Source organism: Prunus avium, chromosome 8 (genome assembly GCF_965620075.1).
Source record: "Prunus avium chromosome 8, drPruAviu1.hap1.1, whole genome shotgun sequence".
Taxonomy (NCBI): Eukaryota; Viridiplantae; Streptophyta; class Magnoliopsida; order Rosales; family Rosaceae; genus Prunus; species Prunus avium.
Genome location: NC_142291.1, coordinates 25,703,431 through 25,730,122, shown reverse-complemented (window position 1 = coordinate 25,730,122; position 26,692 = coordinate 25,703,431). Strand labels below are relative to the sequence as shown.

The window sequence follows — 26,692 nt, the reverse complement described above, 5'->3', positions numbered from 1 at the left end:
CATGGCACATTTAGCCTATTTTCTGGATATGCTCATGAGAAAAGTTGAATTCAGCCACAGGAATCAGTTCGGAACAAGTGGAAGATACCAAATACGTTATGCTCATGAGAAAAACTTCAACCACGTTAAGAAAACAGATAAACCATTACATGCTCAACTTGATTTATTTAGTCACACTCTTGCGTACAGTTATTGGAGCAAACCAGAAAACAGAAATGAGTGTAAGCCCAGGCATTTTCAATGCCTATAGCTCATCTCTTATTGCAGGGAGAGGGTGTGGAGGATTGGGGTTGTGAATCTCTGCTTATAGAGAATCCTATTTATTATTATGATAACTGAGGACTGAGTTAACAGTCTGGACGATGCTCGACACAACCCCTAGGAGAGCACCAAGGAAAGCAATACCACACCAGGGGCTGCTGAAATGCTCGTGAAAGAATTGAGCCATCACTCTGTTACCCCAGTTATCGTAGTGATCTTCTATTTTGTCTTTAACAGAGGAGTAAATGTCATTGTTAGGCACCAAGTCAGTGCCTATCTCATTGAAGAGCTGAGCCACCTCCTCGTCATTGCCAATGCCAAGCAAGTTTCGAAGTATCCGCTTTTTCCTCAGATACTTTACATCATCGGGATGATCGATGAGCGAATCGAGCAAGCATATGTAAGAGGTGACCCCGAAATCATTGTGGAAATCAGGCCACATTTCGTAGGCTATCAAGTTCATGAACTTGGGTCTGGTCGAGTCGTCTACTTTTATTTGAGGAAGATGAAGGATTCCCCGGAATAGATCAGAAGAATTAAAATATATGCTACTCAATGAGTTGCCATCACTAGGACTAAAATGGATCCCAGTTGCCCGAAGCTCTTGCACGTTGCGAAAAGAGTGGGAACGTTTAGTATCTTTGTTGTTAGGTGAAGGTCGTCCTAGCATTGTTGTCCGAAGAAGCTCAAGCAGATGAGTTGGCTCTGCTTCCATGGGTATTGCTACGTCTTGTCCTGGTTGTGACCTCTGTTTTTGTCGGTTCTGATGTGCTGCTGCAGGGCTGTTTCTCCAAACAACGTCATCGATTGATTTCTTCAATTCCTCCTGTATTTGGCTCGAGCTCATCAACAGTTGGAGGAGTTGATAAGGAAGTTGGTTCTCCAGCAAGAACATGTCATGTTCTACAAAGGCCACCTGGTCTCTCTTGATCCGAAAATCTTCTAATTGATTATATTTGTATATGAATTCCAGTGTGGCGCACCCATCAACGAACAACATCCACGCGAGGTCGCCATAGTCCTTTGTTGCTTCCTTATCATAGTACTTCCTTAGTGCACAGAGCCGGTCCTGGGTTTTCTAAGCCCAGGGCAAATTTTCTCAAGTGTGCCCCTTTATACAAATTAAACAAAAAAAAAAATTATCAACTAATTAATTTTATTAAAATTATAAGAATTTACAAAAGATAAGGAAGAACCCTTTGGGGCCTCATTAAAACCTTATTTGGGGAAAACCCAATGGGACAAAACCCCAAACGAAGGAAAAAGAGTACCTCGGATTGTAAACATTGCATTAAAAAATGAAAACTACATATTTCAGTCTACAAAGTTGATATTGTCCTCAACCTTCTTGAGCAGATCTGCATCATTCTGCTTGCTGTCTTTGACAAAGTTGGCAGCTAATTTAAGCTTGATTTTCTCTGCATGCTTGTATGTTGGCTTACGAGCATGGTGGAAAGGACCGACTGCTGCTACCCTTGGCTCGTAGTACTTTTCGAATTTTGTGTCTTGTCGGAGCATGAATGGAACCCTTTGGATCTTTGGTTTCACCTTTTCAGCCTGAATTGGTGCTGCTTCTGCTTCCCTGAATTTTTCGAGTCTCTCCTCCCTGGGAATTGTCTCCACATGGATTGTAGTACTCACCTTTGAAGTTTGCTCAATTTCTGCAGGTTGGTCTTGGTCTCCTCTGCTTCCTTGTCCACCTCCTCTTTTGGTAACTTGCCTCACGTTTTCATCTTTTTGGGCCATTTAATTTCAAAGTGTGAAGATATGTGGCTATTCTTTTTTTTGGGAGTGGGGTTTGGACTGAATGATCTGTGGTTATTGATGGTGATTCTAGTTTTAACATGCATATCTATATATAGTTAGTATAACAGGCCACAAAAATTCATTACTTGAGTTAAGCTTCAAGAAAAGAAAATAGAAGCTTAATTTGGAAGAGAGATGGTTGATTGATGTTTAGATGTATATGACAGTGGCACGATATTAATATTGATAGTTTAGCATTGTTGTCCGAAGAAGCTTTTTATCTCCAACAGAGAAAATAAAATGTCTTATTGCCTTGGCATAAATATTCTTAGTTGAGAAAAGCTTGCTCTTTTGCTTTCTCTGATTGTGTTGTGAATTTTAGTGTTTCTTGGTGTTTAAGATGTTTGTGAATTTTTGAAGTTCAAAGGTGTGCAGATTGATTTGTGAAGTACGTGAAGCATCTTCAAGAATGGACGAAGATGCTGGAGGAACAAGCAGTGAAGAAAACAGTGGAAGCAGTGGTGTTTGTGAAGAGTACTCAGTACTCTGCAAATGATGATATCTTTTCATCAGATAAAGAAAAAAAAAATTCCAAGCATGTTAACTACGTTAACATCAGTTTGGAAAAAGAAACACTTAACTTAAATATTGATTAATACGCTAAAGTTGTTAGATTATTTAAGTGGCTTAGATTTTACAAAATGTGGATAAATGCACGGATACCACCTGTTTGGTTCACATAAGGGATTTGGTTCACATAACGGATTTAAGAGGAAATCACTTCCCATGTCATTTCCTGAAAGATGGGAAATGGACGATTCTTTTCCCACATTTGGTGATGCCGGGAAAGTAACCGGGAGATTTCACTTTATTTCATTTCCCGTGTTTGTTTTGAGTAGGAATGGAAAACAAAATTTGTATAATTTTTCAATTATACTCATATTAAATCAAATAAAAAAAGAGTGCAGTTAATGATATATTATAATTCTAAATTGTTAATGGAGACAAAATGATCATGAAAAATGTACATTGAATGTTGGCTCATTTTCCCAAACTTTCCCATGAGGAGGTAAAACAAAACCCAAGTTGGGGAGGAGGGCTCACTCCCCCCCCCCCCCCCCCCCCCCCCCGACTTTTCCATGTGCCAGGCAACTATTTCCCATGCCTGGACTTACCAAACATAGGAAATCAATTGATTTCTCATCCCCAAGCCTCCTTTCCCATGAACCAAATGGGGCTTAAATGTAGAGGCTTGGAATCCTTCTAAAGATTAGTTCATGGCAAACTATTCGACCATTATCACACTCCAAACTTTGGAAATTCGTAGCTACCCAGATTTGAGGAATTTTCCTTAAAATATAAGAATTGTCCTTCGCTTAGATCGTTGGCCATCTCCGACTGTCCTAGTTTGACTTCACCTCCAGGACTGCAAAATATCAGTACAGTGCAGCCATCTCTCTATTCAGGCGTGCCCTACGCTGGAGAAAAAAAAATAGAAGCAGAAGAGGGATGGAAAACGGCAGAAGATGGCTCACCATTCGCAAATTTACAGTTCACAATTCAGGAAATAACTTGGCAAATGTCACGAGATCGAAACAAAAGCTTAAATATAATCTTAGTTCTTCTGTGACACCTACTATCACTTGTGTTTCTGTAATGCTATTTCTAAATTGCTCTGTATTACCAACAGTCTTCATGACATAGAGGCTGCTTAGGTCGGGTGCATGATGCCCCTAGTTACCTGTAATTACTTCAAACAATCTGTAGGGTTCTATTTCATAAAAGATTACATGAATTGAAGTCAATGTACAGTCAATTCCAACCATTATCACTACAGCTGAACACTGCTAAGAAAAAGCACAAATTTTCCAGACTAATATTGTAAGAGAAATTTCTAAGCAAATATATTCTCATAAGAAACAACCATCTTCAAATAGACCACAGTAGCATCACAACGGCATTGAAATTAAAGGGATTAAAAGAAAAAACGCACTCTTCTTTGAAAAGTTCTACCACCGCTGAGTTTGGACTCTACATCTCATTATTGGACAAGATACTCTAGCCAAGTAGAAGATAATACTCATTAGGCCTACAGTGCACTGTGTTTACACGCGACGTTTCTTTGGGAGGCGACAGCCATTATGGGGCTTTCGGGTTGTATCTTCAATATATACAACCGGATTCAAACCCACTTTGGAATTGGTAAAGCCCTCTTTCCAGCTCACAATGGCTTGCCTTTTCTTCTTAAAATAAGTAAACCCTTTCACCTTCACTACAACTGATTTTAACCCGAAATTTCTAGCCATCCGTCCAACGTGTTCTGCAGTTGCTTCAGCAGCGTACTTAGACAATTTTGGTCCTCCTTTCATTCCTGGTAACGACCCGGCTGAGGCCCCAAGTTTCTTGTTCCCCTTTGAGTCCGTCACAGTAACAAAGGTATTGTTTTTCATCAGCTTTAGATGGACAATATCAGCATTTTGCTCCATATTATATCGAGGAAACTGAGAAAAACCAAAGTTGTCCTTTCCATCCTCCTCTAGAATCCCCCTCACAAAGTTCATAGACCTGGAATTCCTTTCAACATTCCCAAAAGAATTGAAACCTTGTTGAAAATTATCTATTGGACCTGTAAAGTCCAATATATTATCAATCATTTGCAAGAAAGTGACACAATTAAAGATTAGTTTCCCAGCAAAGCTTCTTGATTTACCACCATATATTTTATCAAACTAATTTCAGAAGTCACATCACAGTTTTCAAAATGCAATTCAAAAACACTCAAAACATTAGAAAAATTGCAAATTGATTTGAACCCAATTGCAAAGATGTTAAAAGAAACTCATTTAACATAGAACAAACTCAAGAACCAATAAAACCAGAAAGTTCAGTATCCAAAAGTACGACAGAAATATTGGCCAAATTGAAAGGGCAGGAAGAAGAACTTGCCTGGTGGCGTTCCAGAGACAGAGAAAGACCTCGAAGCAATGAGCTGGCCCTGGCATCTAGCAAGGCGATGAACCAGAGACGAAGACAGCCGAGAGAGAGACGAATACATGGCTCACTTTAACTTCTTTACAATATACTGTAATCTCAGTCAAAAATGGACAATGAATTTAACAAATAAATGGAAAATTTCCTCCTTTATTGTTTTAATAAAATTTGTCAAAATCGAGAAGAAGAGGCTGGACCTGGTGGAGGTGGAGCAGAACTTTCTTCTTCTTCTTCCTTCTTCTTTCTTATTCCTTCTGGATCTGGACCTCTGGTTCTTTAAGTTGGTGCAGCCATTTCTTTTACAAAGAAAAACCTAGCCTAGAGGCTGGGAGTGTGTGATTAAATCAAGTCTTCGAATTTACACATTTGGCCCCATATGTTTTATAAATTTGAAAAAGACCACCATAATTTCCAAATATTTTTAAACTAAATCACAGACGTATCCCACGCGTATTGGTTCCGTATACCGCCGGTCAACAAAATTATATTTTCCATATTGCATACGTATTTACGAGTATCGTACCAAAATCAGTGGTAGACTCGATTCAAGTTTTATATTTTAGTTTGAAAGTCCGGATTTGTGTAGTGTGTGGGAGTGATTCCCATTCCACCTTACTCCAATATTTACTAAAATTTCAAAAATGAATAGTAAAGATGGGACTCACACAAAATTAGTAAACTCATTACTGATATCCATTGTTGTGCAGCTTTAAGCGTCTCATATCAATGTTGCTCTTTAATATGAAATGTTCATTTCGAAGTTTTTTCGATGCCAACATCCCAAATTTGAACAACCTCAAGGGTTAATGTTTTTTTTTTTTCATGACAAACCCAACTTTTTAATCCTCTTTTTGAGTCCTCCTTAGTAGAAAAAAATACAAGGCTCTAAAGCGTCTTATTATTGTACATGCTCAACATGTACATAACATTAACTACTTTGTAGAGTCTTATTAACCTATATAATATCAATTTGTTACTTTACAATGTGAAGGGAATAGAATATATGGAGCAACACAAAAGTAGTGTGGAAGCTTCTACATATGCACCAAATATAGGCATCACCAACTATCAAATAACTTTCCATAATATTCTTATTGTGAGCTTAACACATAAGCTTTAAACTAACCCCATCTCTCAAGGAATCATGCAAAGATATGAAAGTTGCAAACAAGAGGAAAAGTTATTGTTCCCTCTTCATCATTCCACTTGAGTCTATAAGAGAGAGAGAGAGAGAGAGAGAGAGTCTAATTTTTCAGCTCTAAAATTGTTTCTGGACTTCTTTCTTTCACACACATTATATTCTCCAATCTTCTTTTCATGCATATATATATGAGTGCCAGAACCTAAAACCACAAATCCCATTTCATATTCTTCTGGTGTTTCAGCTATTGGATTGTGTTGGAGATGAGTGATCCCAAGTATGGTTACGCTTATCCACCTCAAGGTATATACATATACATATATATATATATATATATATATATATATATATATATATATATATATATATATTTACTCCTTATTTGTATGCTTTACAGTTTTCAACCTGTATAAAATTGTTTGCATGTTTTTTCTTTGTCTTTGAATCCTGAATCTGTTCTTTAATCTGTAGGGCTAAGATTATATGATTCTTCCCTTGCTCGTCGTGATATGATTCTCCTGTGTTTATGTAGAATTTAGAGAATATTATAGGTTTAAATCTGATAAACATCTATATATATATATAAGTAATTAGTTTGGTGCCTCTATGGCTTAATTTTCTATAATAAAAAATGTACGTGTATGTTCTTTTGGTTCTAGGAATGCTAGCTCTAGACTTCTATACACACATATGATCTTAATTACAAAATCACTATGAGGGATCTTGATGTGATTAGTGGGAATAGTATTTAGTAGCTAAATTCTACAGGATTGTGCCAACGGGATCTAGCCTAGTGGAAAAGACATTGACTTGTAGACTAGTTGTCTCAAGTTCAAACCCCTTGACATCTTGGTAGTGTGGGTGAAAAAAAAACCCCTCTCCCTTCCTAACTTTTTGAAGAAAAAAAAAATCTGCATGATTGTAGTTTGAGGAGTTTTTTATATTTTATTTTAGGAAGTAGTTTGAGGAATGTTACTAGTTTTATTTGAATATTAACTTAATTTTAATTTAAACCAGGGCCTTATCAAGGACCTCCTGTGATGGCTCCTCCTCAATATTATGCTGCTGCTCCACCACCAAAAAGAGAACCAAGTTTCCTTGAAGGATGGTAATTGTTCATCTTTATTCCATACTCTCTTCCCAAGTGTCTTTCCTTTTCCCCTTAATTATTACTTTTAGCAAATTAAATGGTATTTGTTCGCCACGGTGGCGCTTCTTCAGGTGGTGGTGGTAGGGTTCGTCTAGGCTCATGAGTTGTTTTAAGGTTTTGGTTATGTTGGGTTTGTGAGCTTTGTTTGAGCTTATGGTTAATTGTGGTGATGTGAACTAATAGTTTTAGCGCAGCGTGTGTCCACGTTAGTTTTTCTGTTAGCATGTTAATTTGTTGCCCTCTTGGGATTGGTATTTTAGATGTCTTGTTGATGTCTTTGATTGTACCGTTGAAGTTTATCTAATAAACTTTCTATTTGATAAAAAATTGTTGGTATTTTATTTTTAAACAAAATTTTTATACAGTTACTAATTAATTTGTTCTTTGCCTAATTGTGCAGCCTTGCAGCATTATGTTGCTGTTGTCTCCTGGATGAGTGTTGCTGCGACCCCTCCATTATATTTGTTACCTAATAATACCATGACCTTTTGTACAAATTAAAGGAGGAGATGTTCTTTGTGTTTGATGTTTTCAAGTATACACAAATTTGTAAAGTACCAAATACCACTTCAACAAAACACATATGCACCATGCATATCTATATAGTTATATTTGTCTATGATGCAATAGGAATGACAGTACAATGTTGTAGGACTATTGATCCCAATGTGGTGTGCAAATTTATTATTATTATTATTATTTTGGATACAAGCGATATTAGGAAAACGAGTAATCGAACTTGGGAACTCAGATGCATGAATACTTTCACAATCCTATTCAGTGACTTCCATTCTTTTCTTTTTTCCCTTTTTAAAGACTTAAGTGAAATTAGAGAGAGGACCGTCTGTGGATCCCCTAATATATTATACAACAATTTTATTGCCTCACTATTTGGAAGATTACCAAACGAGATACAAAGATTATCAAGCTGATGACTCAAATTAGCCAATTTGCATTACGAAACACATGACGAGTTTGAATGACTTGAAAGTCTGTCAATCCATAACATGCGAAAACAAGCGTCGCGGAGAACGTTGATCGCCCTTTAACAAATTGATTACACTTTGAGAATGCCCTTTAACGCATAAGCAAGATAATCTTGACTTTTTAGCCCAAATAAGTCCATTCTTCAGACGCATTGCTTCCGCTTCAATGACTGAAGTAAAACCAACTTGGATAGGTCCTGCAGTATTTAGCAATTCCCTTTGAATTTCTAATAACAAAAACACAAGTTTACTCCTTTGGAACCAAATTTGCCAACAAATAGTTATAATATTTTTCCACATAGAGCAAAGGTAATTTGTTCCAATTCAAATGCAACCAATCCACAATATTAATTACCAGAGGCAAAGGTATAAATATGCCAAAGTTGCCTAGCAAAAGTACAATCAATAAACAGATGATTAAAATGTTCAATATCTTTATTACAAAGAGGACAAGAAGAATCCATAGCAGTAAGTCTCAAAAGTTTTTCCCTAGTGTTAGTCTCTTTTGTAAAAGAAGCCAAACAAAGATTTGAATAGGGTCACGCTCAGTTTCCGAATATGTTTAAGGAAATTATCTGCATACCGATCTTTTCTTGCTAGTACCATATTTTATGGAAAATGTACCATGGGGTTTAGATCCCCGACACGAACTTATCTGATGTAGGAACAAGAGGCAAATTTTATGCCTCTAATAGAATTAACTACATTTGAAGGGAGCATTGTAAATAATCTTTCCACATTCCAATTACCAAAAGAAAAATAATCCGCAACTGATTCCTTAAGATTACTTCTAGAAGAAGAATGACTATATTAATTAAAGGAAAAGCATAAACTCAAGTCCAGAATTTAATATCATTTCCATCTCCAACAATCCATCGTATGCCTTTGAGTAAAATTTCCCTAGCTTGTAAAATTCATTTCCAAGAAGTAGAATCAGTAACTCTAGCTTTCACTTGAAAGAAAGAATCATGCCTCAAATATTTTTGAGAAACTAATAGACCCACCTAGTTGAATCAGAATTTTCCAACCTAATTTAGCTAAAGGGGCCAAATTAAAATCTTCTAGACTTCAGAGTCGTAAACCACCATTCTTCTTTAATTAAGAAATAGAATTCCAAGCAATTGGAGGCTGCTTAGAAGTATCTGGTCCCTAGAAAAACTTCCTAAAAATGTTAGAGATCTTATGGACCACATTTTTGGGCCAAGAAAAACAAGAGAACGGAGTTGATTAAAATTAGTGTACCAGCTCTAGAAAGTGAGCCGGACTTCCAACCAGCCAATTTTTTCTGTGTTTTACTATTGGGGTCCTTAGAATTTGTAGAATCAGACCATCAAATATTATTTTGAATCCCTAAATACTTACCTATTGTACACTTCCGCGGATTCTAGTAAAGAGGATAACATTTCTCTTTAGTACATCTCAGTCTTATAAAACAAAGTTCCCTATCTCGTTCAACAACTGATTACGCACAAAGTATTGATGAGCGAAAGGTGTAGGATTGGGAGGTCTTGAAGGAAAGCAGCTCCAAATCCAGCCATGGTGATGGGGGATTTATGGTGGCAGCGCTTTGGGCAGGAAATCTGAACCATTTGATAAATCTTAGTGGATATTATTTTGGATTGAAACTTAAAAGTGGACACTTCAAAACTTATATCACAATAAGAGGTTACAATGAAAGTTGAACCAGTCTCAAGTTGTTTGAGACTTTACTCAGCGTGTTAGGTGGCAATGCATTACCCTCGGAAGTTTTTCTACTAACTAGCAACTAGTTAAATATTTAATCACAAAAAATACAGAAAATTTAGCTGATTAAAAGTGCTTTGTAATTTCTAGCTTCCAACTATCATTCCAGTACTCTTCCGAACTAAGAAAATGGAGTGAAGCAAAGTATTTATGTTCCAAAGAAAATTAACAAAATGCGTCAAATCAACAAGCAGAATGGGGATCCAAATATACAAACCAGTTTAAGGTATAGCATGAGCAGCATCTGATGGCGGAAGGGGAACCAGTTCTGTTCGGAGTTCCTTGACAACAGCAGCCAAAGCCTCAGGGTTGAGACCCAAATCACATAGCGCAATGAGGATGGAGAGGGTGTGACGATCAAGCCCTGTGTCAAGAATGTTGGACATCTGAAATGCTAGGTCAAGAGATTCCCGGGCAGTTTTTGCAGCGACCGCGTCCATATTAAGAAGCTGAAGAAAAAAAAAATAGAAAAGAGAAAACATACACATTCAAACCTCACTGAAAATAATAGATCAAACCGTAGTTGCCTAATTCGCTCACCCCCTACGAATTTCGATCTGGATCGACCGTACCCAATCGCGGTACGGTATCGATCTGGTTCTGGAACGAAAGATTTAACGACTCAGTTCCAGAGGAGATAACAGTACCTGACAGCACCTGACGGCCGACAGCAGACGAGCAATCGAGTGCTATAGCTGATGAGCCCACGTTTGATTCCTTCGTCTCTTGGAAGATATTGGGTTCGGAGAGGATTTTTGGACGAATAGATTCCAAGAGGTGGGATGGTGATAAATGGATAGGCGTAAGAGCAGTTCCAGCAGACAGCCCAGCCCAGGCATAAGCCCCCTGGTCTTCCCAAAACCAGCTCCAGCGGTGACATCCAGCCGGGCAAGGCCCAAGGCAAGATAGGCGCTGACGTCAACCAAGAAAAAAAATCGAAACAAATTCTGAAAAATTATCAAAAAATTCAAAAAAAAAAATTATACATACCTAGCAAATTTTTATTTATCAATACCATACATATAAATAAAATTAATTTCATGTGAATAGTAATTGCCCATTGGGTTGCCATTGCTGGGTCGACAAGCACAAAAAAAATTGATAGGGCATATACTATTTAAGTGAACAGTAACCACCTTTACTTGTCATTGCCATAGTAAATGGGTGGAAGTGCTTTCAGGAGAATCCGGTTTACCTGTTACCAAAGTTCCTGTGCCCCCCTATTTCCCTGCTAGTTTCGTGACATGTGGCAAGCCACTTAACACCATTTAACTTTGTTAACTCTTTTTGCTTCTTTTTACTGTTTGTTTTTTTGCTTTTTATCCCTGTTCTGCCCCTTTCCCTCTTCTCTGGTTCCCTCTCCCCCTCTCTCCAACTTCAACTTCCAATGAAAATCCAACTGGAAATACAAGTCAACCACCAACTGATGCACCTTCAACTTCTAATGGGCCCGATACTGTCAAGCCTTCAAATGTTGAAGTGTTGCCACAAGAAACCAAAGCCAATGATTTTGCTCCCATTGAAGAAGGTAAGAGAAAACCTGCTAGACCTCCTTCAATTGTTTGGGTTCAATATTGAAGGGTGAAAATATGCACACATACTAAATCTCATTGTTAAGGAAGGTCTAAAAGACTATCATGAGTCAATCACCGGAGTTCGAAATGTGGCAAGATATGTCAAGTCTTCTCCAGCGAGGTCCCAAAAGATAGTTGAAGTTCTTCACACAGCCATTGAGTCTCAGTTGGTTAGTGATATAGGAGAGACTACCTACTTCAAGTTCAAGGCAGGCTAGCTACGTCTGGTCATTTTCTTAATAGCAAGAGGCAGAGGGGTACCATTTCTTTTCTTTGTCCCGCTATTCCCCAAGTGAGATGGAGATTGATAGTAATGAAGTAGATTTTGCTACTGCTTTCACTACTGGGTTCATGAAACTTGTGAAGAAAACTGATGGTGAAGAGTCCAAAACAGAAGTTGACAGGTACTTAATTGAAACATGTGAGAATCCAAAAATGAGAACTTTGATCTCCTGGGTTGGTGGAAGATGAATTCTGAAAAATATAAGATTTTGTCTTATAGTGCACGTGATGTGTTGGCAATACATGTCTCTACTATAGCATATGAATGAACATTTAGTACTGGTGGTCGCATTCTAGATCCCTTTAGGAGTTCATTGTCCCCAAGAACAGTGGAAGCACTCATTTGCACTCAAAATTGGTTATGTTCTTCACCAAAAACTGATGTTCTTAAGATTGTAGATGAAATGGAAGAAATTAAATCGGGTAAATATTATTTTAAGATAAGTTTCATAGTTGAAATTAATTAGTACTATTTTTGTTATATTTATCTTAATATGGTATTTTCTTCTTTTGTAGAAATTTTGGGTCCTACATCGAAACTTACTTTGAATGAAACTTTATGTGGAATATGGTTGCATGCTAAGTTTGTTTCATTCTTTCTATCTAATATTGTTATCTTGACATTTATTATATCTCAACTCTCTTAAGTTAAGAGTATTAATTATATATACATATTTGTTGATTGCAAGATATAATATAAGGATAAGAAAGAAATTAAAGGATTGTTGGACTTGGAACCTTGAAGAGTTATCTAAGTTTTTATGTTGACTTTAGTTTAGTGTTTCTTTTTTTAAGGAATGGATGTAACTTGAACTCTAAATGTCGAACTTTGTGTTGTAGTGATGTTTTTTTAAATTTATTTATGCCTATATAGTACATACTTAATGGTATTTTCGATCATATTGAATTCTATATGATTATCTTTGTGATTATCATATTTTCATACAAACCAATCATCCAATCCAATCCAATCCAATCCAATGTACTTGGATTGGATTGGATTGGATTGGATCCTGACATCCTTAGATCGGATTGTAAAATCTCAAATCTAATAAAAAATTGGATTGGATTGGATTGATCAAAATTCATTGGTTTCGAACTGATGTACACCCCTAGGTAGCTGTTCCAATTTTAGGCTATATTGATGATGTCGGTCGGTACGTTGGAGGGGGGAATCGGGCCGGTAACCGAACTGATTCCACCCCTAGTTTTACCATACTTGTTTATCAGACAGGAAGTAGTTTGAAGCTTGCTAGTATGGGCGATACAAAGAGTCTCGAGTCTAATGGCACAAAAGGGGTTGGGACTTAGGTGATGACTTAGTGGTGCCGAAGGTTGCAAAATGAGTCATATTATTCATTTATGCATTCCAATGGCCAAAAAGTCTCTAACTCCATCATTTAAGAATTATTCACTAATAAATAACTTTGTATTTAAAAATCTTATGATCCATAAGTAAATTTCACTTCAATTCATAAATTTAGCCACTTTTTGGATTAGGAAATGAGGCAACTTAAATTATGTCATGAATATTTTTTTTAGAACAAGTTATAATAGTTTATTAGATCAACTGAAAAAGTACAAAGAGAGCCATCCAAATAGCAATACAACGGACATAGGTAAAACTTATCTAGTGACTTGAGCCAGCTGAAGAACTGAAACAATCTAACGAGAATAAATCACAAAGATAACTTGTCTAAAACGCCTATCAACTGTCTTAGTTGTCCCAGATCAAGTCAATTACATCAAGGACAAAATAGTTTTTATTTTATAGAAATGAGGTAGCTTAAGTGTTATTAAACAAAACAACATTATTAAATAAATGAAAAAAAACTTAAAAAATAAATAAAAATCTATCTCCAATTCATCTTCTTCCCCAAACCTTAATTCAACCATTGTTGTTGTTCTTGGAGCAACTTCACTCGCATAAATTGCTAAGGAAGAGGATCCAGAAAGGAAAAAATGACTGAAATTTACAAAGGGAGAGAAAGGCCTCAACTCGACTCAACTCGCTGAATGACGCATTCTAGGAAGCCCATTTCGGAGCTAGGCCTCGACTCGTTGAACGATCGCTTCCGTGACTCCCTCAATTGCGAAGCCAACAAGCCCGATTTTCGAGAACTCGATCTGGGTCACCGGCAACCATTGCAAGTCCTCTTCTTGGGCTCTCCTTGTTGGGAGTGGAAGTAGAGTCCTTAGGGATTTTTTAGCCTTACTGTCCTTGTCCCCTCACTCCCTTCCTCTCTCTCACGCTTTGTTTTTCTCTTTACCCAGAACACCACCAAGCCCAACACCACCATACAACCACCTCATCCCCACCCGAGACCCATCCAGATCCTCTATCTTTCTCTCTCTGCAAATTCAAAAATTGAAAGAAAAAAAAAAACGAACATAGCAAAATTGTTAATTTTTATATGAAAAAAAAAAAACTTTCAAATATAGCAAAAATCTCACTTAAATAGGCTCAAATGAGATGAAAATAAAACCCACATAAACCTAAAAATGCAAAAGAAGTGTCTAGCGAAATTAACTTAGGGCTCGTTTGATAACCATTTCAATTTTCAAAAATCATTTTTCATTTTTTATTTTTCAAAAATTGAAAATTGAAGACTTGTTTGGTAACTAATTTCAGTTTTTAAAAAAAGTGCAAATTTAAAAATGAACAAAAGTTGTTTCGTAACTTATTTAAGTTTTCAGTTTTATGTGAAACTTGGAAATGAAACATTTTGGGGTCAATTTGTGAATTTGAGATCATAGAATGAAAGTGCATGTTACAAAAAGTTCGTAGTATTTTTCAGCAATTTTATTTTGGGGGGATTAGGATGATTTTTTTTTTTTTTTGTGAATTTTGGATATGGAGGTCCAGAGCCTTGAATTGGGTTTGTAACCAAACGAAAGAATAGAGCGGTAGGGTCCAAGTTGGGAGGTCCCAAATAACAAGTTTTCATATTTCTTGTGCGGTGATGCAAAATTAATAAATGAAATAGGGCCAAAAAAAGAAATGCAAATTGAAGACTGAAAACACTTTAAAGTTGTTTTAAAAAAATAAGGGTGATTTTGAAAACTAGATTTCACCTTTTTTAAAAAAACACTGAAAACAAAATTTGTTACCAAACATGTTTTCAATTTTCAGTTTTTTTTAAAAAAAAAATAAAGAAAATGAAATGGTCATCAAACAACCTCTTAGAATCATGGGTCGACTGATGTATTGCTATATGTCAAATATTTGGATCGGCACATACATAAAACCATTTAAATCCTTTGCTTTGTGGTTCAAAGAGGGAGGCACAATATGTCATACAAAGCCATAAGATAGGTCTACACAACCATTGTGGCCCCGATGTTTGAGGCAATGTTCTAGAACCTTTGTATTGAGCAAATATTCACTTTTAGTTTCTTCACCCTTCGAGTATCTTTCTCTCTATTCTTCCTCAATCCCTGCAAAAAAGACCGGAGTAAATAGACCACACTCGGGGGGTGTTGGCCAAAGGCCCTTCGATGCCTAAGTCAGTTAAATGTTCTTGAAAAAGATATTGAGATAATGAAAAGGAAGGAGATCTTCTCTCACGAGGAAAGTCGGCTGGCCAGAGCCGTGTGTGAGGGTGGCCACAACCGTGAAGAAAGAGTGGCGTGAGAGAAAGGGCGTTTCAAAGGTAGAAATCTGATTACCTCATATGTGTGATGTGGCCATATATTTATAGACTCATTATAGGCTAGTGTTTGAAGAATAATCCTTATTTGGTTATGATTATATTCTTACCCATAAATAGGATATTGGAATTAATCAAGGAGATTTGATGGAAATCTCATCCTTGATTTGGGGAGATATTCTCATCTTAAATCCAAGATAATTTCCATAATTAAATAGGATTTAATTAGGGTAATTAGTTGACCTAAAGAATATTCATTTTTCATGTGTCGTCCATCTATTGGTTGCCGAACTATGTGTTCCTAGCTTCTGCATGGCGCTTATGTGGCATGCATGATATGAGAAATATTTATCAGGCTTTCCAACTCCATCTAGGCTTCCTTCTAAAGGTCGGGCTCCTTTTCTGAATTGGGCTCCTGACGGGAGGAGGCTTCTGAGATTCATTCTTGGTATAAGGGCCAATCATGGAATTGGCCAAGCAGATATGCTGTGTTTAGGTCAACTTGGACTGGGTAGCAATTGAGTTGGCCGACTAGTGCAATGTCTTGCTATGATATGTCTCGAATTGTTGATATGCTTTACCCATATATCCAAAGCTTTGTTATATGTGAGTTCTTGTGACCAACCGACTTCTGTCTTCTGTTTGAGGTGAGCAGGATACCGTCATGAACACAGATACGGCCGAGGAGGAAGTAGATGATGATACGGTGGCTAATGAGCTTGCAATTGAGGAGGATGAAGCTAAGGATGACGCAGCTAGTAAGGCAGAATGTAATGTTGTTGAGCAGGTAGCCAAAGCTTATGAGCAGGTGGCTGCAGCTGATGAGCAGATAGTCAAGGCCGATGAGCAGGTAGTTGCATCTGATAAGCAGGTGGTCGGTGAGACAGGAGCCGAAGAAAAATTGCATGGTATGGGACATGCAGGCTTGATGCCCTAAAGTATGAATTAGTGGGTTTAGAAGGGAGTGAGTTCATGACATCATCGCATATGCATAACTCATTTATCTTGTAATTGTTTAGTGCATGTCACTTTGATTAGCGATGATAGTTGGCTTTGAGGGGGGATGTTACAGTACTCTACTAGGCATTAAAATGCTCACATCCTAATAGATGATGCAGGTTCCAATGCAAATCTTGAGGAAGGAGAAGTTCCACCGGAGGACTAGATCAGTGTTGGTAGTTACTGTTTGTAAAATTATTAAGAAATAAATTGTTGGAATATTACTCTACTGTGTGTAACTAACTTTGAGCTATTGCGACTCTGACTTTGTATTTATTAAATAAGTTTGTAATATTATTGGCTCTATTTCTATCATATCATAGTTATAGGAGTTCATTTCTATAACTATGGTATGATTTATGCCTTAATTCGGAGATAATCCCTATTTTCGAATCAGGGCGTGACATTTATCCACCGCTTACATAAAGGGTGTCTTCTTCTACCAAGGGTTATTTTAATTGAACACTTCATTGCATGAAAAATTGAACTTTCTTCGAACTAAAGTGGAGTGGAGTTAGTCATCTGCTGAGAACTAAGTTGCTCTCTTTTGTGGCAGTAGGACATCAATTGATGTTGATAAGCTGCAACTCGAATGATGTCATGTTCTCGTTCTTCCTCGAGCAGGACAAGGTTGGTCTTCATTTGCTCAGAATTCCGATCATTATTGTGCATCTCGATGCTCATGGCCTAGTCATATGAGGAGGAATAATTGTTTCAGATTCATAGGCTAATGAAAATCGAATTTCGCTTGTTGATCTCCTTTTGGTAGTGCGATAAGCTCATAGGACTCCAAGTAGCTCATCTACCCATTTTCCCTCGATTCCTTTCAATCTTTGCGAAAAGAATTCGGTGATCTGATTGCCAATGAATTACGATTCGTTGTTAGTGACCAATGTATGTGGGCAACCGAACCGATAAATGATGTTCTTCCAGACAAATTGCTCCATGTCAACTTCTTTACTAAATGATAAAGCTTTGGCCTCGATCCATTTCATAAAATAGTAGGTGGCGACAATCATGTCTTTCTTATATTTTGCACTAAAACTGATTTTTTATATTTTGATTTGGTGGGAATATGATTTTCTAGTATTTTTATATGAATTCAAACGGGGGGTACTTCCTTATTTACATTGTAAAATTAAGTAACTGGAGTAATATAAAAATAAATGAAAGTAAAAATGCTGAAAATAGAAATAAGGTAATCTGTACAACGTCGTTGTTTTGACGTTAGGAAAAACAAAAACAAAGAAAGTGATGCGCCCAAGCATCGCGCGCGCCTACCTGCTGTGTTGGTGTGCTGCGCCCTCTGGAGCATTTCATCAAGCAGTTTGTGGGAAATTTGCAGGGGTCAACATTTTCGCCTTCAATGATGGATTTCGAGCTTGCAAGGGTCAGTTAACCCCTCTTGCCCATATGTGGATTCGCCCTGCCTCCAAGTCTCCTCCAGCACTAAGTCTCGAAGTCGGTCATTCATGAGCTTCTCGATGTCTTCTGTACATAGTGCTTGTGGTTCTTGTTGAGGATGTTCACAACGTGGGCATCGTTGGTCAACTTCCTCATCGGTTGTAGGGGAAGTTCTCCTTGGTTGCCCTGCCAACAACGGCATATTAGTGGATTGAACTTATGAAGGATTTTCCGTGGTGCGTGGCCTGGAATTTCCTCTTTCGGTGCGAGTGGGTGAGCATCTTCCTTTACTTTCTCCATGAAGAGGGCCATAAGGTTGATCTCCTTGAAGGCCTAGCCTTGAGTGAACACTTCCTCGTGGGCCCAAAAGGGCATGGATATCGGACAATGCTCCCAGCCTTGAGTGAGCGTTGGTCCTAGAACCTAGCCTCAAACAGATACTCTATCTACTCTAGTCGGGTCTCGTGGATGTTTGTGACATGCTTGCGTGCTAAACAGTGCGTTCTTGTTCTCCTCATCACTTGCTGGTTCCTGCTTGACCTGCTTTAAACCTCTCGAACTGTCTTCCGGTGCATTCGTCCACCCTTCTCTATTTGCTTTGGGATCCAAGGCCAAGGTCTTGGACCAAGTCAATTTGTCTGAGGAGATGTCCAACTAAGTTGTTTTGGCTGTTTACTCTTTGAGTTCGCTAGTCGACTCTAAGATTGAGGTATGCTTGACTGCATGGATCAGGAGGAAAGAATTGTGTGGAGCCCAATTGCACGAGGGCTAGGGTTTCATTGGAGGTGTACGTGCAAGCCACGAAAGTCAATCATGGTGGCAAAGGAGGGAATGATCATATTTGCTCCACAACCGGACCATAGGTGGCAGTGGCGCCAAGATTGTTGTGATGGGAGGTTGTGGGCCCGTCATGGATGAAAATCTCAACCTCGGCCGTGGGTCGTGGGCTGGATTGTTGAGATTTTCGGCTTTGGCTACGGGTTGACCTCGATTAAAGATCATGTATCGGGCTGATCGACGGATCGTGGATTGGATCGATCGGATGATCATGGATCAGGTTGACATGAGAATCATTGATCGGGTTGACCGAGGATTTTTAAGTTGGTCACCAAGTCGTTTAGTATTTTCCTGATCATTAGTGATAAAATGTAATTAGCAGGCATGATAAAAGCATGAATATATGCCAATTATGATATCACTTGAGCCTTGATCAAATAATAAGATTATCAAAAAAGACATGTACAATAATTCCAAAATAAAATATTAATTGTTAATATTGAGTTAAAATATTAAAAGTCTGGCGAATCTGTAGACGGTGCGTCATCCATATTTCGGCTTCAAATGTCGGTGCCCTTCTAGATTCGTGCAGTTCAGAGGTAGACGATTCTAATGATGCCGATGATGTTGCAAGGAGACACCGAGAAGGTCTTCGATCGAAGCTTGGCTGAGACCTCTAGTTTTCGTTGCACCTAGTATTTCACAGCAACAGATCAGAGCTCTTCGCCCCAACTTTCGCTCCCCAGACATCCCTGAGTTCAACAACGTGTCGACTCGATGAAACGATGGGTAGAGGCGTCATTCCAAGGATTACAACGGTTATGGAGAAATTTCCGATCGTGCCTGGGCTGGTGACGGCGCGAGCCCTTGGGCTTGGAGGTCGGAGACCCCTAGTCATGGAGGGATGGGCCATGTTGCAAGTGGTGGCTAAATGGTCGGTGCTAGTGAAGGAGCAAGCTATTGCTTCATGTCTTTTATATTTTTGTTGCTTATGTATCGCTTGGCTGTAGGCATGTCTGTGGGGGTTTTGATAAATGCCCAAATCTTTGTATATGAAATTCCAATTTTTCTGGTTGTTTTGGTCTCACAGAAAAAAAGATTTTTTTAGAAAAAAGATGTGTTCACTGTGGCCATGGGTGGGTTAAGAGAATTTCGCTGGTGATGCGGTGGTTGTTCTCGTTGTGTTCCTCGAGGTGGGGCCTCTCACCATGGTGATTTGAAGGCTTTGGATCGACGACGGATTCGATTTATGAGGGGGGAAACGAATTTCCCTTGATTTGGATTCTGAGAGCATCGCATTAAGTATATCTCGAATCTCTCGATAATAGCACCAAATATGTTTGAGTAAATTTTTGCATGGGGAATATTCGCATATAGATTCTTCACCCTTCGAGCTTCCTTCTCTCTCTTCTTCCTTAATCCCTGTGAAAAGATCGGAGTAATGGAGGTCTTCTCTCATGGTGAGAGCCAGGTGGCCGGAGCCGTGAAGAAGAGAGTGGAATGAGAGAGAGGGTGTTTCAAGGGTAGAGATCATATTACCTAATATGTGTGATGAAGCCATGTATTTATACTCCTTGTAGGCTAGGATTTGAAGAATAATCCTTATTTGGTTATCATTATTCTTACCCATAAATAGGAGATTGGAATTAATCAAAGAGATTTGATGGAAATCTCATCCTTGATTTGGGGGGAGACATCCCCATCTTAAACCAAATATAATTTCCCTAATTAAATAGATTTAATTAGGGTAATCAGTTGACCTAAGGAATATTCCTTTTCCACATGTCGTCCATCTATTGGTTGCCAAAATATGTGTTCCCACAACCTTAGCTCTAAAATGTAAGTCATTGTGCACAAGTAAACTAGGTTCAGCGAAGATGATCATGTTCTTGCATTTGTAAATTTGGATTTGTTAAAGGCACATGATCTCTTCCATGCAATTGGTTCTATGTATTCTGATGTTCTCTTTCTTGGTATTAAGAATGACATGACAATCACTGATAACCATTTCAATTTTAGTTATTTTATTAATTTTTTTTTTTTGGGTGCTAAAATATAGAGGAATAAGAGGGAGAATGGAAGTGAGAATGAGAGTGGAGATGAGATTTAGAGGGAAGATGAGAGGGGAGGATGGGAGGGATGAGTAACGAAAGTGAAAACTAAAACTAAAACTTGAGATCTATTTGAATTTTTTTTTTTTTCACTTTTGTTACTCCTCCCCTCTCATTCTCTCTCTCAATCTCATACTCACTCACATTCTCACTTTCATTTTCCTCTATACACTAGCACAAAAAATGAAAAATGAAAAATAAAATTGAAATGGTTATCAAAGGGGCCCTAAACGAATTGTCTTTTATAAAGAACGAGCTGCTGGAATGTATCCTGTCATGGCATCAATGAAACGTATGAAAGGAAAAATTACACTCATTGTTTGACCATGGTAATAGGTCTAGAACTCTCTACAAACGTGCATTTTATTCCCAAATTTTTATCTAAGGTTTTGTTTTTTAGGTTAATACGGGTTTTAGTTTTGAGGGCATTTATTTCTATTAAGTGAGTATTATGCTATGCTTGAAAGCTTTTACAAAAACTTGATATTTATGAAAGTATGGGCCAAATTTTGCATATATATATGATAAAAACTCCGTCTTCTGGTAATTTCTCTATTAATTCAGCTACGCGTCTTCGAATTAACCATAATAATGCTCAAGCATACTCTTATTTCCTCGAATTTGGAAATTAAAGAGACCTCCCAAAATTATATATTTTCTTGCTTGTTTTTACAAAGAAGATCTAATACTAGAGAACGACTTTCTCATTTTACTCATATTTCCAATATATGTAATGTTTGTATTTTTTTTTTTCCTGAAACTCTTACGCACATTTTTTTTTCTTCATGTCGGTATTCAAATTAAATATGGAATCGTCTCAAAGACTTTGGTGTTACTACTCCTCATTCTCATACTAATATTATTGAGTGGATTGTATCACAATGGAATCATGTTTCTCTGTCCTTTCAAGAATTTTTTGGGTACTATTTATTGGAAAATTTGGCAACAATTTAGTCACTTTCTTTTTCACAATGGAATCTTGTTTCTCCATCCTTTCAAGAATTTTTTTTTCGGTAATTGTTATACGATAACGATAGCGCCGATAATGGTGGCAATTATGGTGATGGTTGAAACAATGTGGTGGTAATGGTAGTGATTGCAAGATGGTTTAGGTGATGAGAATTGTAAGAATTGGTGGCGATATTGATTGTTGTGACTTTTTATTTTCTTCAGAGTTTCCCATTGCCTTGAGAAATAAACTCAAACCGAAAAATAAATATTTGAATCGACACATGAAAATTATATGGGCCCAATTTGGAGAACAAAAATCAAGTGAAATATGGTTTAATCCATTAAATGAAGTCTTTGACAATGGTTTTAGACATCAATAAATAGTCAAACTCAAGCTAATATCCAAATGGGTACCTTGCATTAAAATGGGAAAATCTAAATCCATCTAATAATTTATAGAAGAAAGCCTACTTCCTAGCTTAAGATTTCCCATCAATTCCCCAATCCAAATCCCTAAACACACCACTTTCTTTTTGCCCACCTCATTTTGGTACATGCAATTCCAATCTAACAATTCCTTCCTTTTCTTTTTCATGAATAAACATAATAAATAAATAAATAAAGAATAATAATAATAATTCAAAATCATATATATAGTGACGCTTGCATGATCATCAAAGGGTTATTTTGCGTATCAAAATTCGAAGAGAAAATTAAATTCTTTTTTTATAAATAAAACAAAATAAAATTACAGGATTCCAAAAAGAGAAAATAGAATTCACTTATAGCTTTTTGTTTGTTCCAAAATTGTTTTTGTTTTAAATTCAAGAGCAGGGGTTTTTTAGTTTCTTATTTTATTTTATTTCCACCGTGGGGGAAGGAGGGGGGCGAAATTTCTTGTCGTTTCAAATGTCTCTATGAGGCTGATATATTCTTGTCGTTCCTCATAACATAACCCCGTATGGTATCAGATGTGATTTTACCAAACTACCCTTGAAAAAAAACAGGGGAAGACTCACACGGGTTTTCACTGTCACTTGCCCCTCATTGCGCGTGCGCTTAACTTCTCGTTCACGGCGGTACGCACAGTCGCGAATGACCGAGCCCAGTCCACGTCATCACCGGTGGTCCCTACGCTTCAAAATAATTTGGAAAACCCTAAATGCACGACACATTCACACCAAATTCACCCCAAAATCAAATCCAAAATTCACAGATCCCGCCTCGAGGAACCTCGCTCGCCATCGGACGCTCCAGAATCCCCCACGTGTGTCTACTTTTTCCATCCGCACCGTCCTTGACAGATCAAACGGTCAGTTTCCGGGGCAGCAAGGGATTCATTTTTGACCGTGAGATCGACTGCCCCAGCCCGATCGACGGTTCACAAACTGCCCGAAACGTCCCCGGGTAGATCTGGCCGCCTTTAAGAAGCGGCCCTAGCCCTCCTCTCGTTCCTCGCTCAGATTAGGGTAAAATCCCCAAACCCTAACTTCTTTCTACACATACCTTCTGTTTCTCTCTGCCCCAATAGCTGACGGCGCGTGGGATCGATTGATGGCGCGTGTGGGTCACGCCTAGGCCGATTCATGGTGCCTGGTCCATCACCTGCATTGAGAATCCCTAGCCGGAGCTCAGCTGGAACCCTACCCGAGGACGAAGCTTCGAAAACCGTACAGCTATGGCGTCCGCCGTCTTAGCGAACCGGAACGAACCCAATTGGCCGCAGCAGCCCCGAGGTGGAGGAGCCGGAGCCGGAGGATTCATGGGGAAGGTCCCCTTTTCTTCTTCAAACAGTCACCGTAACCCTAACCCTAACAAGCGACAATTCAAAGCTGACCGCCCCGATTTCAACGATGAGTCGCCGGCCGTCACCCAGACAGCCTCAGACGATGCGTCGTCGATCAACCACCATCGCCGATCAAACACAAACGACATGAATTTCGCACAGGCCCAATACGTCAGCTTCAACATCGCGAGCTGTTCGAGAAAGGAGCTGGTGGAGCTAAAGGGCCGTCTTCTCTCGGAGCTAGACCAGATTCGCATTCTCAAGAATCGAATCGAAGCCGGCGACTTCAACCCTAAGCCGCCCCACAAGAAGCCCATCGGCAACAAGAAGATTGTTGGGTCGAAACGACCTTTGCCGATTGCTCACGGAAAGGAATCAAATTCCAATTCCAAGCGGTCTCATTTGGAGAATGGGAATTTGATGAAAAATTGTGGCTTGATTTTGTCCAAGCTGATGAAGCACAAGCACGCATGGATCTTCAACAAGCCAGTCGATGTTGTGACTATGGGGCTTCACGATTACTACGACATAATCAAAAATCCCATGGATCTTGGCACCGTGAAGACGAATCTCGCCAAGAGTATCTATTCTTCGCCGTTCGATTTCGCTGCAGATGTGAGATTGACTTTCGAGAATGCCATGCGGTACAATCCCCAAGGGCACGAGGTCTATGGGTTTGCCGATCTGCTTCGATTGAGGTTTGAGGAGTTGTTTCAGCCTCTGAATGAGAAATCGGGAGATGGGTTTCGGTCGGAAAAGGGTTCTGATGAGGAATTGCAGGCGAGTTCTTGGAACCATGTTGAGCCGGAGAGGGTTCCGAAGAGGGAGACACCTGTACGGATCGAGAAAAAGCCTGAGTTGGTTCGGCCTCCCCCAGTTCGAGCGCCGCCGGTTCAGGCCCCAGTGAGCTCATCGAACCCAGACCCAGCATTGGTGCAATCGTCACCGGTACGGAAGAATTCACAGGTAAAGGGCCCAGGTGTGAAGCCGTTGAAGCAACCGAAACCCAAGGCTAAGGACCCAAATAAGAGGGAGATGAGTATGGAGGAGAAGCACAAGTTGGGAGTTGGGTTGCAGAGTTTGCCTCAGGACAAGATGGAGCAGGTTGTGCAGATTATAAAGAAGAGGAATGGGCATTTGAAGCAGGATGGGGATGAGATTGAGCTTGACATTGAGGCTGTTGATACAGAGACCCTTTGGGAGCTTGATCGGCTTGTGACCAATTGGAAGAAGATGGTTAGCAAGATTAAGCGGCAAGCATTGATGGGCAACAACAACAGCAACAGCAATAGCAACATTGCTTCCAACAGAGGCCACGAGGTAAATAACTGATTGAATTTTGAAGTTTATTTACATTGGCATTGTGTCTATACTGTCATTTCGTTTGGACAATGTTTGCTCATTGGGGTTGTGATTTTGTGTAGGAATTACCTGCAAGTGAGAAAGTTGATGTTGCAGCAACTACAGAGCCAAAGAGGGCAAAGAAAGGTGAAGCAGGAGACGAAGATGTGGACATTGGTGATGACATGCCAATGAGCAGCTTTCCACCAGTTGAGATTGAGAAAGATGTTGGGGGAGGCCATGCCAGTAGTGATAGCTCAAGTAGCTCCAGCAGTTCCAGCAGTGGTTCCTCCTCATCAAGCGGTATAAACCCAATGCTGCAATTTTGATTTGGCATTGGTGTACAACAACTTTAATTATTGCTGCATTGAAAAAACAAAAACTAAATGCTTGTGGCGATTGGGTTTGTTACAGATTCGGATTCTGGTAGTTCATCAGGGAGTGACTCAGATGATGATAATGCTCAGTCCTAGTTGTGCGTTCTGCATTGAATTGAAGGACATTGGAGAGAAGACCAATGTGGGGGAAGCTGGCTGGAGAGCATGCTTTCCATGTGGGAAGGGCCTTTTGAATGGTTGAGTGGATCGTGTTGATGAGGTATGAATTGCTGATATTGCTTCTGTGAATTTATGATGCTGCTGCTGATCTTCTGTGGATTTATGGGGCAGTTGTTTTGTGGCAATGGGCTGAATTGCATATTTACTCTGTGCAGGTCTCAGAACTAAGCAAAAGTGAATTTGTGAACTTTGTTGTGTGGTGGTTCTTGCTTGCAAATTGGAAGTGAGCATTGGTTGTTTTGCTTGGAGGTGTAAAAAAAATTGTGAAATGATGAAAAAATTGTTGTAGGTGAAGTAGGTAGTGAAACAGAGTAGTGGAAAGAAGAGAGTTAGTAAGAGAAGTTTAGAGATTTGAAACACTTTGTACACAATTTACAGAGAGAGCTAGTACATAATTTTCCCCAATTACAGATGCTCTTGTGCCTTTTGTTGTCTTTTTTCTATTTGTCCGACATCTTTTGCTTGATCAATGAAGGAAGCATAAGAGGCAAGGGCCCTTTTTGGTGAATATGGCCACAACACAACTGGACCCCTTTCCCTTTTCTTCGAACAAACAGATTCTATGCCTTCCATTTCATCAACTATGCAAACTTTTGTTGGAAATTGTATTTTATAAACAACCTCCTGATGGGTAATTAGTGGGTTAATTAATCACTAATTAGTGGGTTACTTAAATAAAGTTGAATGGAATAGAAGAAAATTATTTCTAGGCATGATGGTTGCCAGGCTTGCCTGTCTAATAAGCATGTGCTGCTCCATCACCAATTTACCATTATGAACAAGTCTGATGATGTGCTCTTTTGCATCTGCCAGACTGCAATTGGATGCACAATGCCCAAATCAATCAAAGTTGATATTCTAATCCCGAAGAGTTAAATTAAATAAGCCAACCAGATGGTCCAACAAACTGAAAATTTGTTTGATGCTGAAACATCCACGTGTGACTTGATATTTATTATTTGTTACTGTGATTGTTGTGTACTGCAGAAGGTGAAGCCTTTGCTTTTTAAAGAGAAGAGTCAAGTTGATTAGAGCGGATGTGCTTTGCTTTTTAAAGAGAAGAGTCAAGTTGATTAGAGCGGATGTGTAGTTGATTAGAGCGGATGTGCTCCACACTCAAAGGCAGCATCAAAGTATTATTGGATTTCCTTTTCGATTTGACAAAGTGAGCATTTGGCCATTTGAGATTACATCTGCACAAAACACAGAGAAAAACCAAAGTAGCTCCCCTTCCCTTTTTAA

At 38.8% G+C, this 26,692-nt stretch overlaps 4 protein-coding genes and 1 long non-coding RNA gene across 9 annotated transcripts; 2 read left to right on the top strand and 3 right to left on the bottom strand.

Annotated features, from left to right (window-relative positions):
- Positions 1–316: 316 nt before the first annotated feature.
- Positions 317–3,116, bottom strand: LOC110748575 (UPF0481 protein At3g47200-like). Its single transcript, XM_088246343.1, has 2 exons — positions 1,585–3,116; positions 317–1,330 (listed from the first exon to the last, which is right to left on the bottom strand). Exons 1-2 carry the CDS (start codon positions 2,005–2,007, stop codon positions 317–319), a joined length of 1,437 nt encoding a protein of 478 aa, XP_088102469.1. The 5' UTR covers positions 2,008–3,116.
- A 770-nt stretch (positions 3,117–3,886) lies between these two features.
- NFD3 (Ribosomal L18p/L5e family protein) lies at positions 3,887–5,354 on the bottom strand. Of its 2 annotated transcripts, none has more exons than XM_021974579.2 (3): positions 5,196–5,354; positions 4,954–5,089; positions 3,887–4,633 (listed from the first exon to the last, which is right to left on the bottom strand). In XM_021974579.2, exons 2-3 carry the CDS (start codon positions 5,060–5,062, stop codon positions 4,113–4,115), a joined length of 630 nt encoding a protein of 209 aa, XP_021830271.1. In that variant the 5' UTR covers positions 5,063–5,089; positions 5,196–5,354; the 3' UTR covers positions 3,887–4,112. The 2 variants fall into 2 exon arrangements, with proteins under 2 accessions (XP_021830271.1, XP_088102467.1); XM_088246341.1 differs by having other exon boundaries at positions 4,954–5,077; positions 5,196–5,334.
- Positions 5,355–6,203: 849 nt separating this feature from the next.
- Positions 6,204–8,035, top strand: LOC110770436 (uncharacterized). The gene is made up of 3 exons (XR_002528745.2): positions 6,204–6,442; positions 7,157–7,247; positions 7,690–8,035. It is a non-coding gene; the product is annotated as an uncharacterized LOC110770436 (long non-coding RNA).
- Positions 8,036–8,150: 115 nt separating this feature from the next.
- On the bottom strand, positions 8,151–10,864 carry LOC110770434 (mitotic-spindle organizing protein 1A). 4 transcript variants are annotated; one of them, XM_021974578.2, is made up of 3 exons: positions 10,559–10,864; positions 10,236–10,467; positions 8,151–8,472 (listed from the first exon to the last, which is right to left on the bottom strand). In XM_021974578.2, exon 2 carries the CDS (start codon positions 10,456–10,458, stop codon positions 10,240–10,242), a length of 219 nt encoding a protein of 72 aa, XP_021830270.1. In that variant the 5' UTR covers positions 10,459–10,467; positions 10,559–10,864; the 3' UTR covers positions 8,151–8,472; positions 10,236–10,239. The 4 variants fall into 4 exon arrangements, with proteins under 4 accessions (XP_021830270.1, XP_021830269.1, XP_021830268.1 ...); XM_021974577.2 differs by having other exon boundaries at positions 10,666–10,860; XM_021974576.2 differs by lacking the exon at positions 10,559–10,864 and having other exon boundaries at positions 8,151–8,502; positions 10,236–10,552.
- Positions 10,865–23,207: 12,343 nt separating this feature from the next.
- On the top strand, positions 23,208–25,958 carry LOC110770427 (transcription factor GTE7). The gene is made up of 4 exons (XM_088245593.1): positions 23,208–24,872; positions 24,977–25,196; positions 25,308–25,490; positions 25,606–25,958. Exons 1-3 carry the CDS (start codon positions 23,445–23,447, stop codon positions 25,364–25,366), a joined length of 1,707 nt encoding a protein of 568 aa, XP_088101719.1. The 5' UTR covers positions 23,208–23,444; the 3' UTR covers positions 25,367–25,490; positions 25,606–25,958.
- Positions 25,959–26,692: the final 734 nt, after the last annotated feature.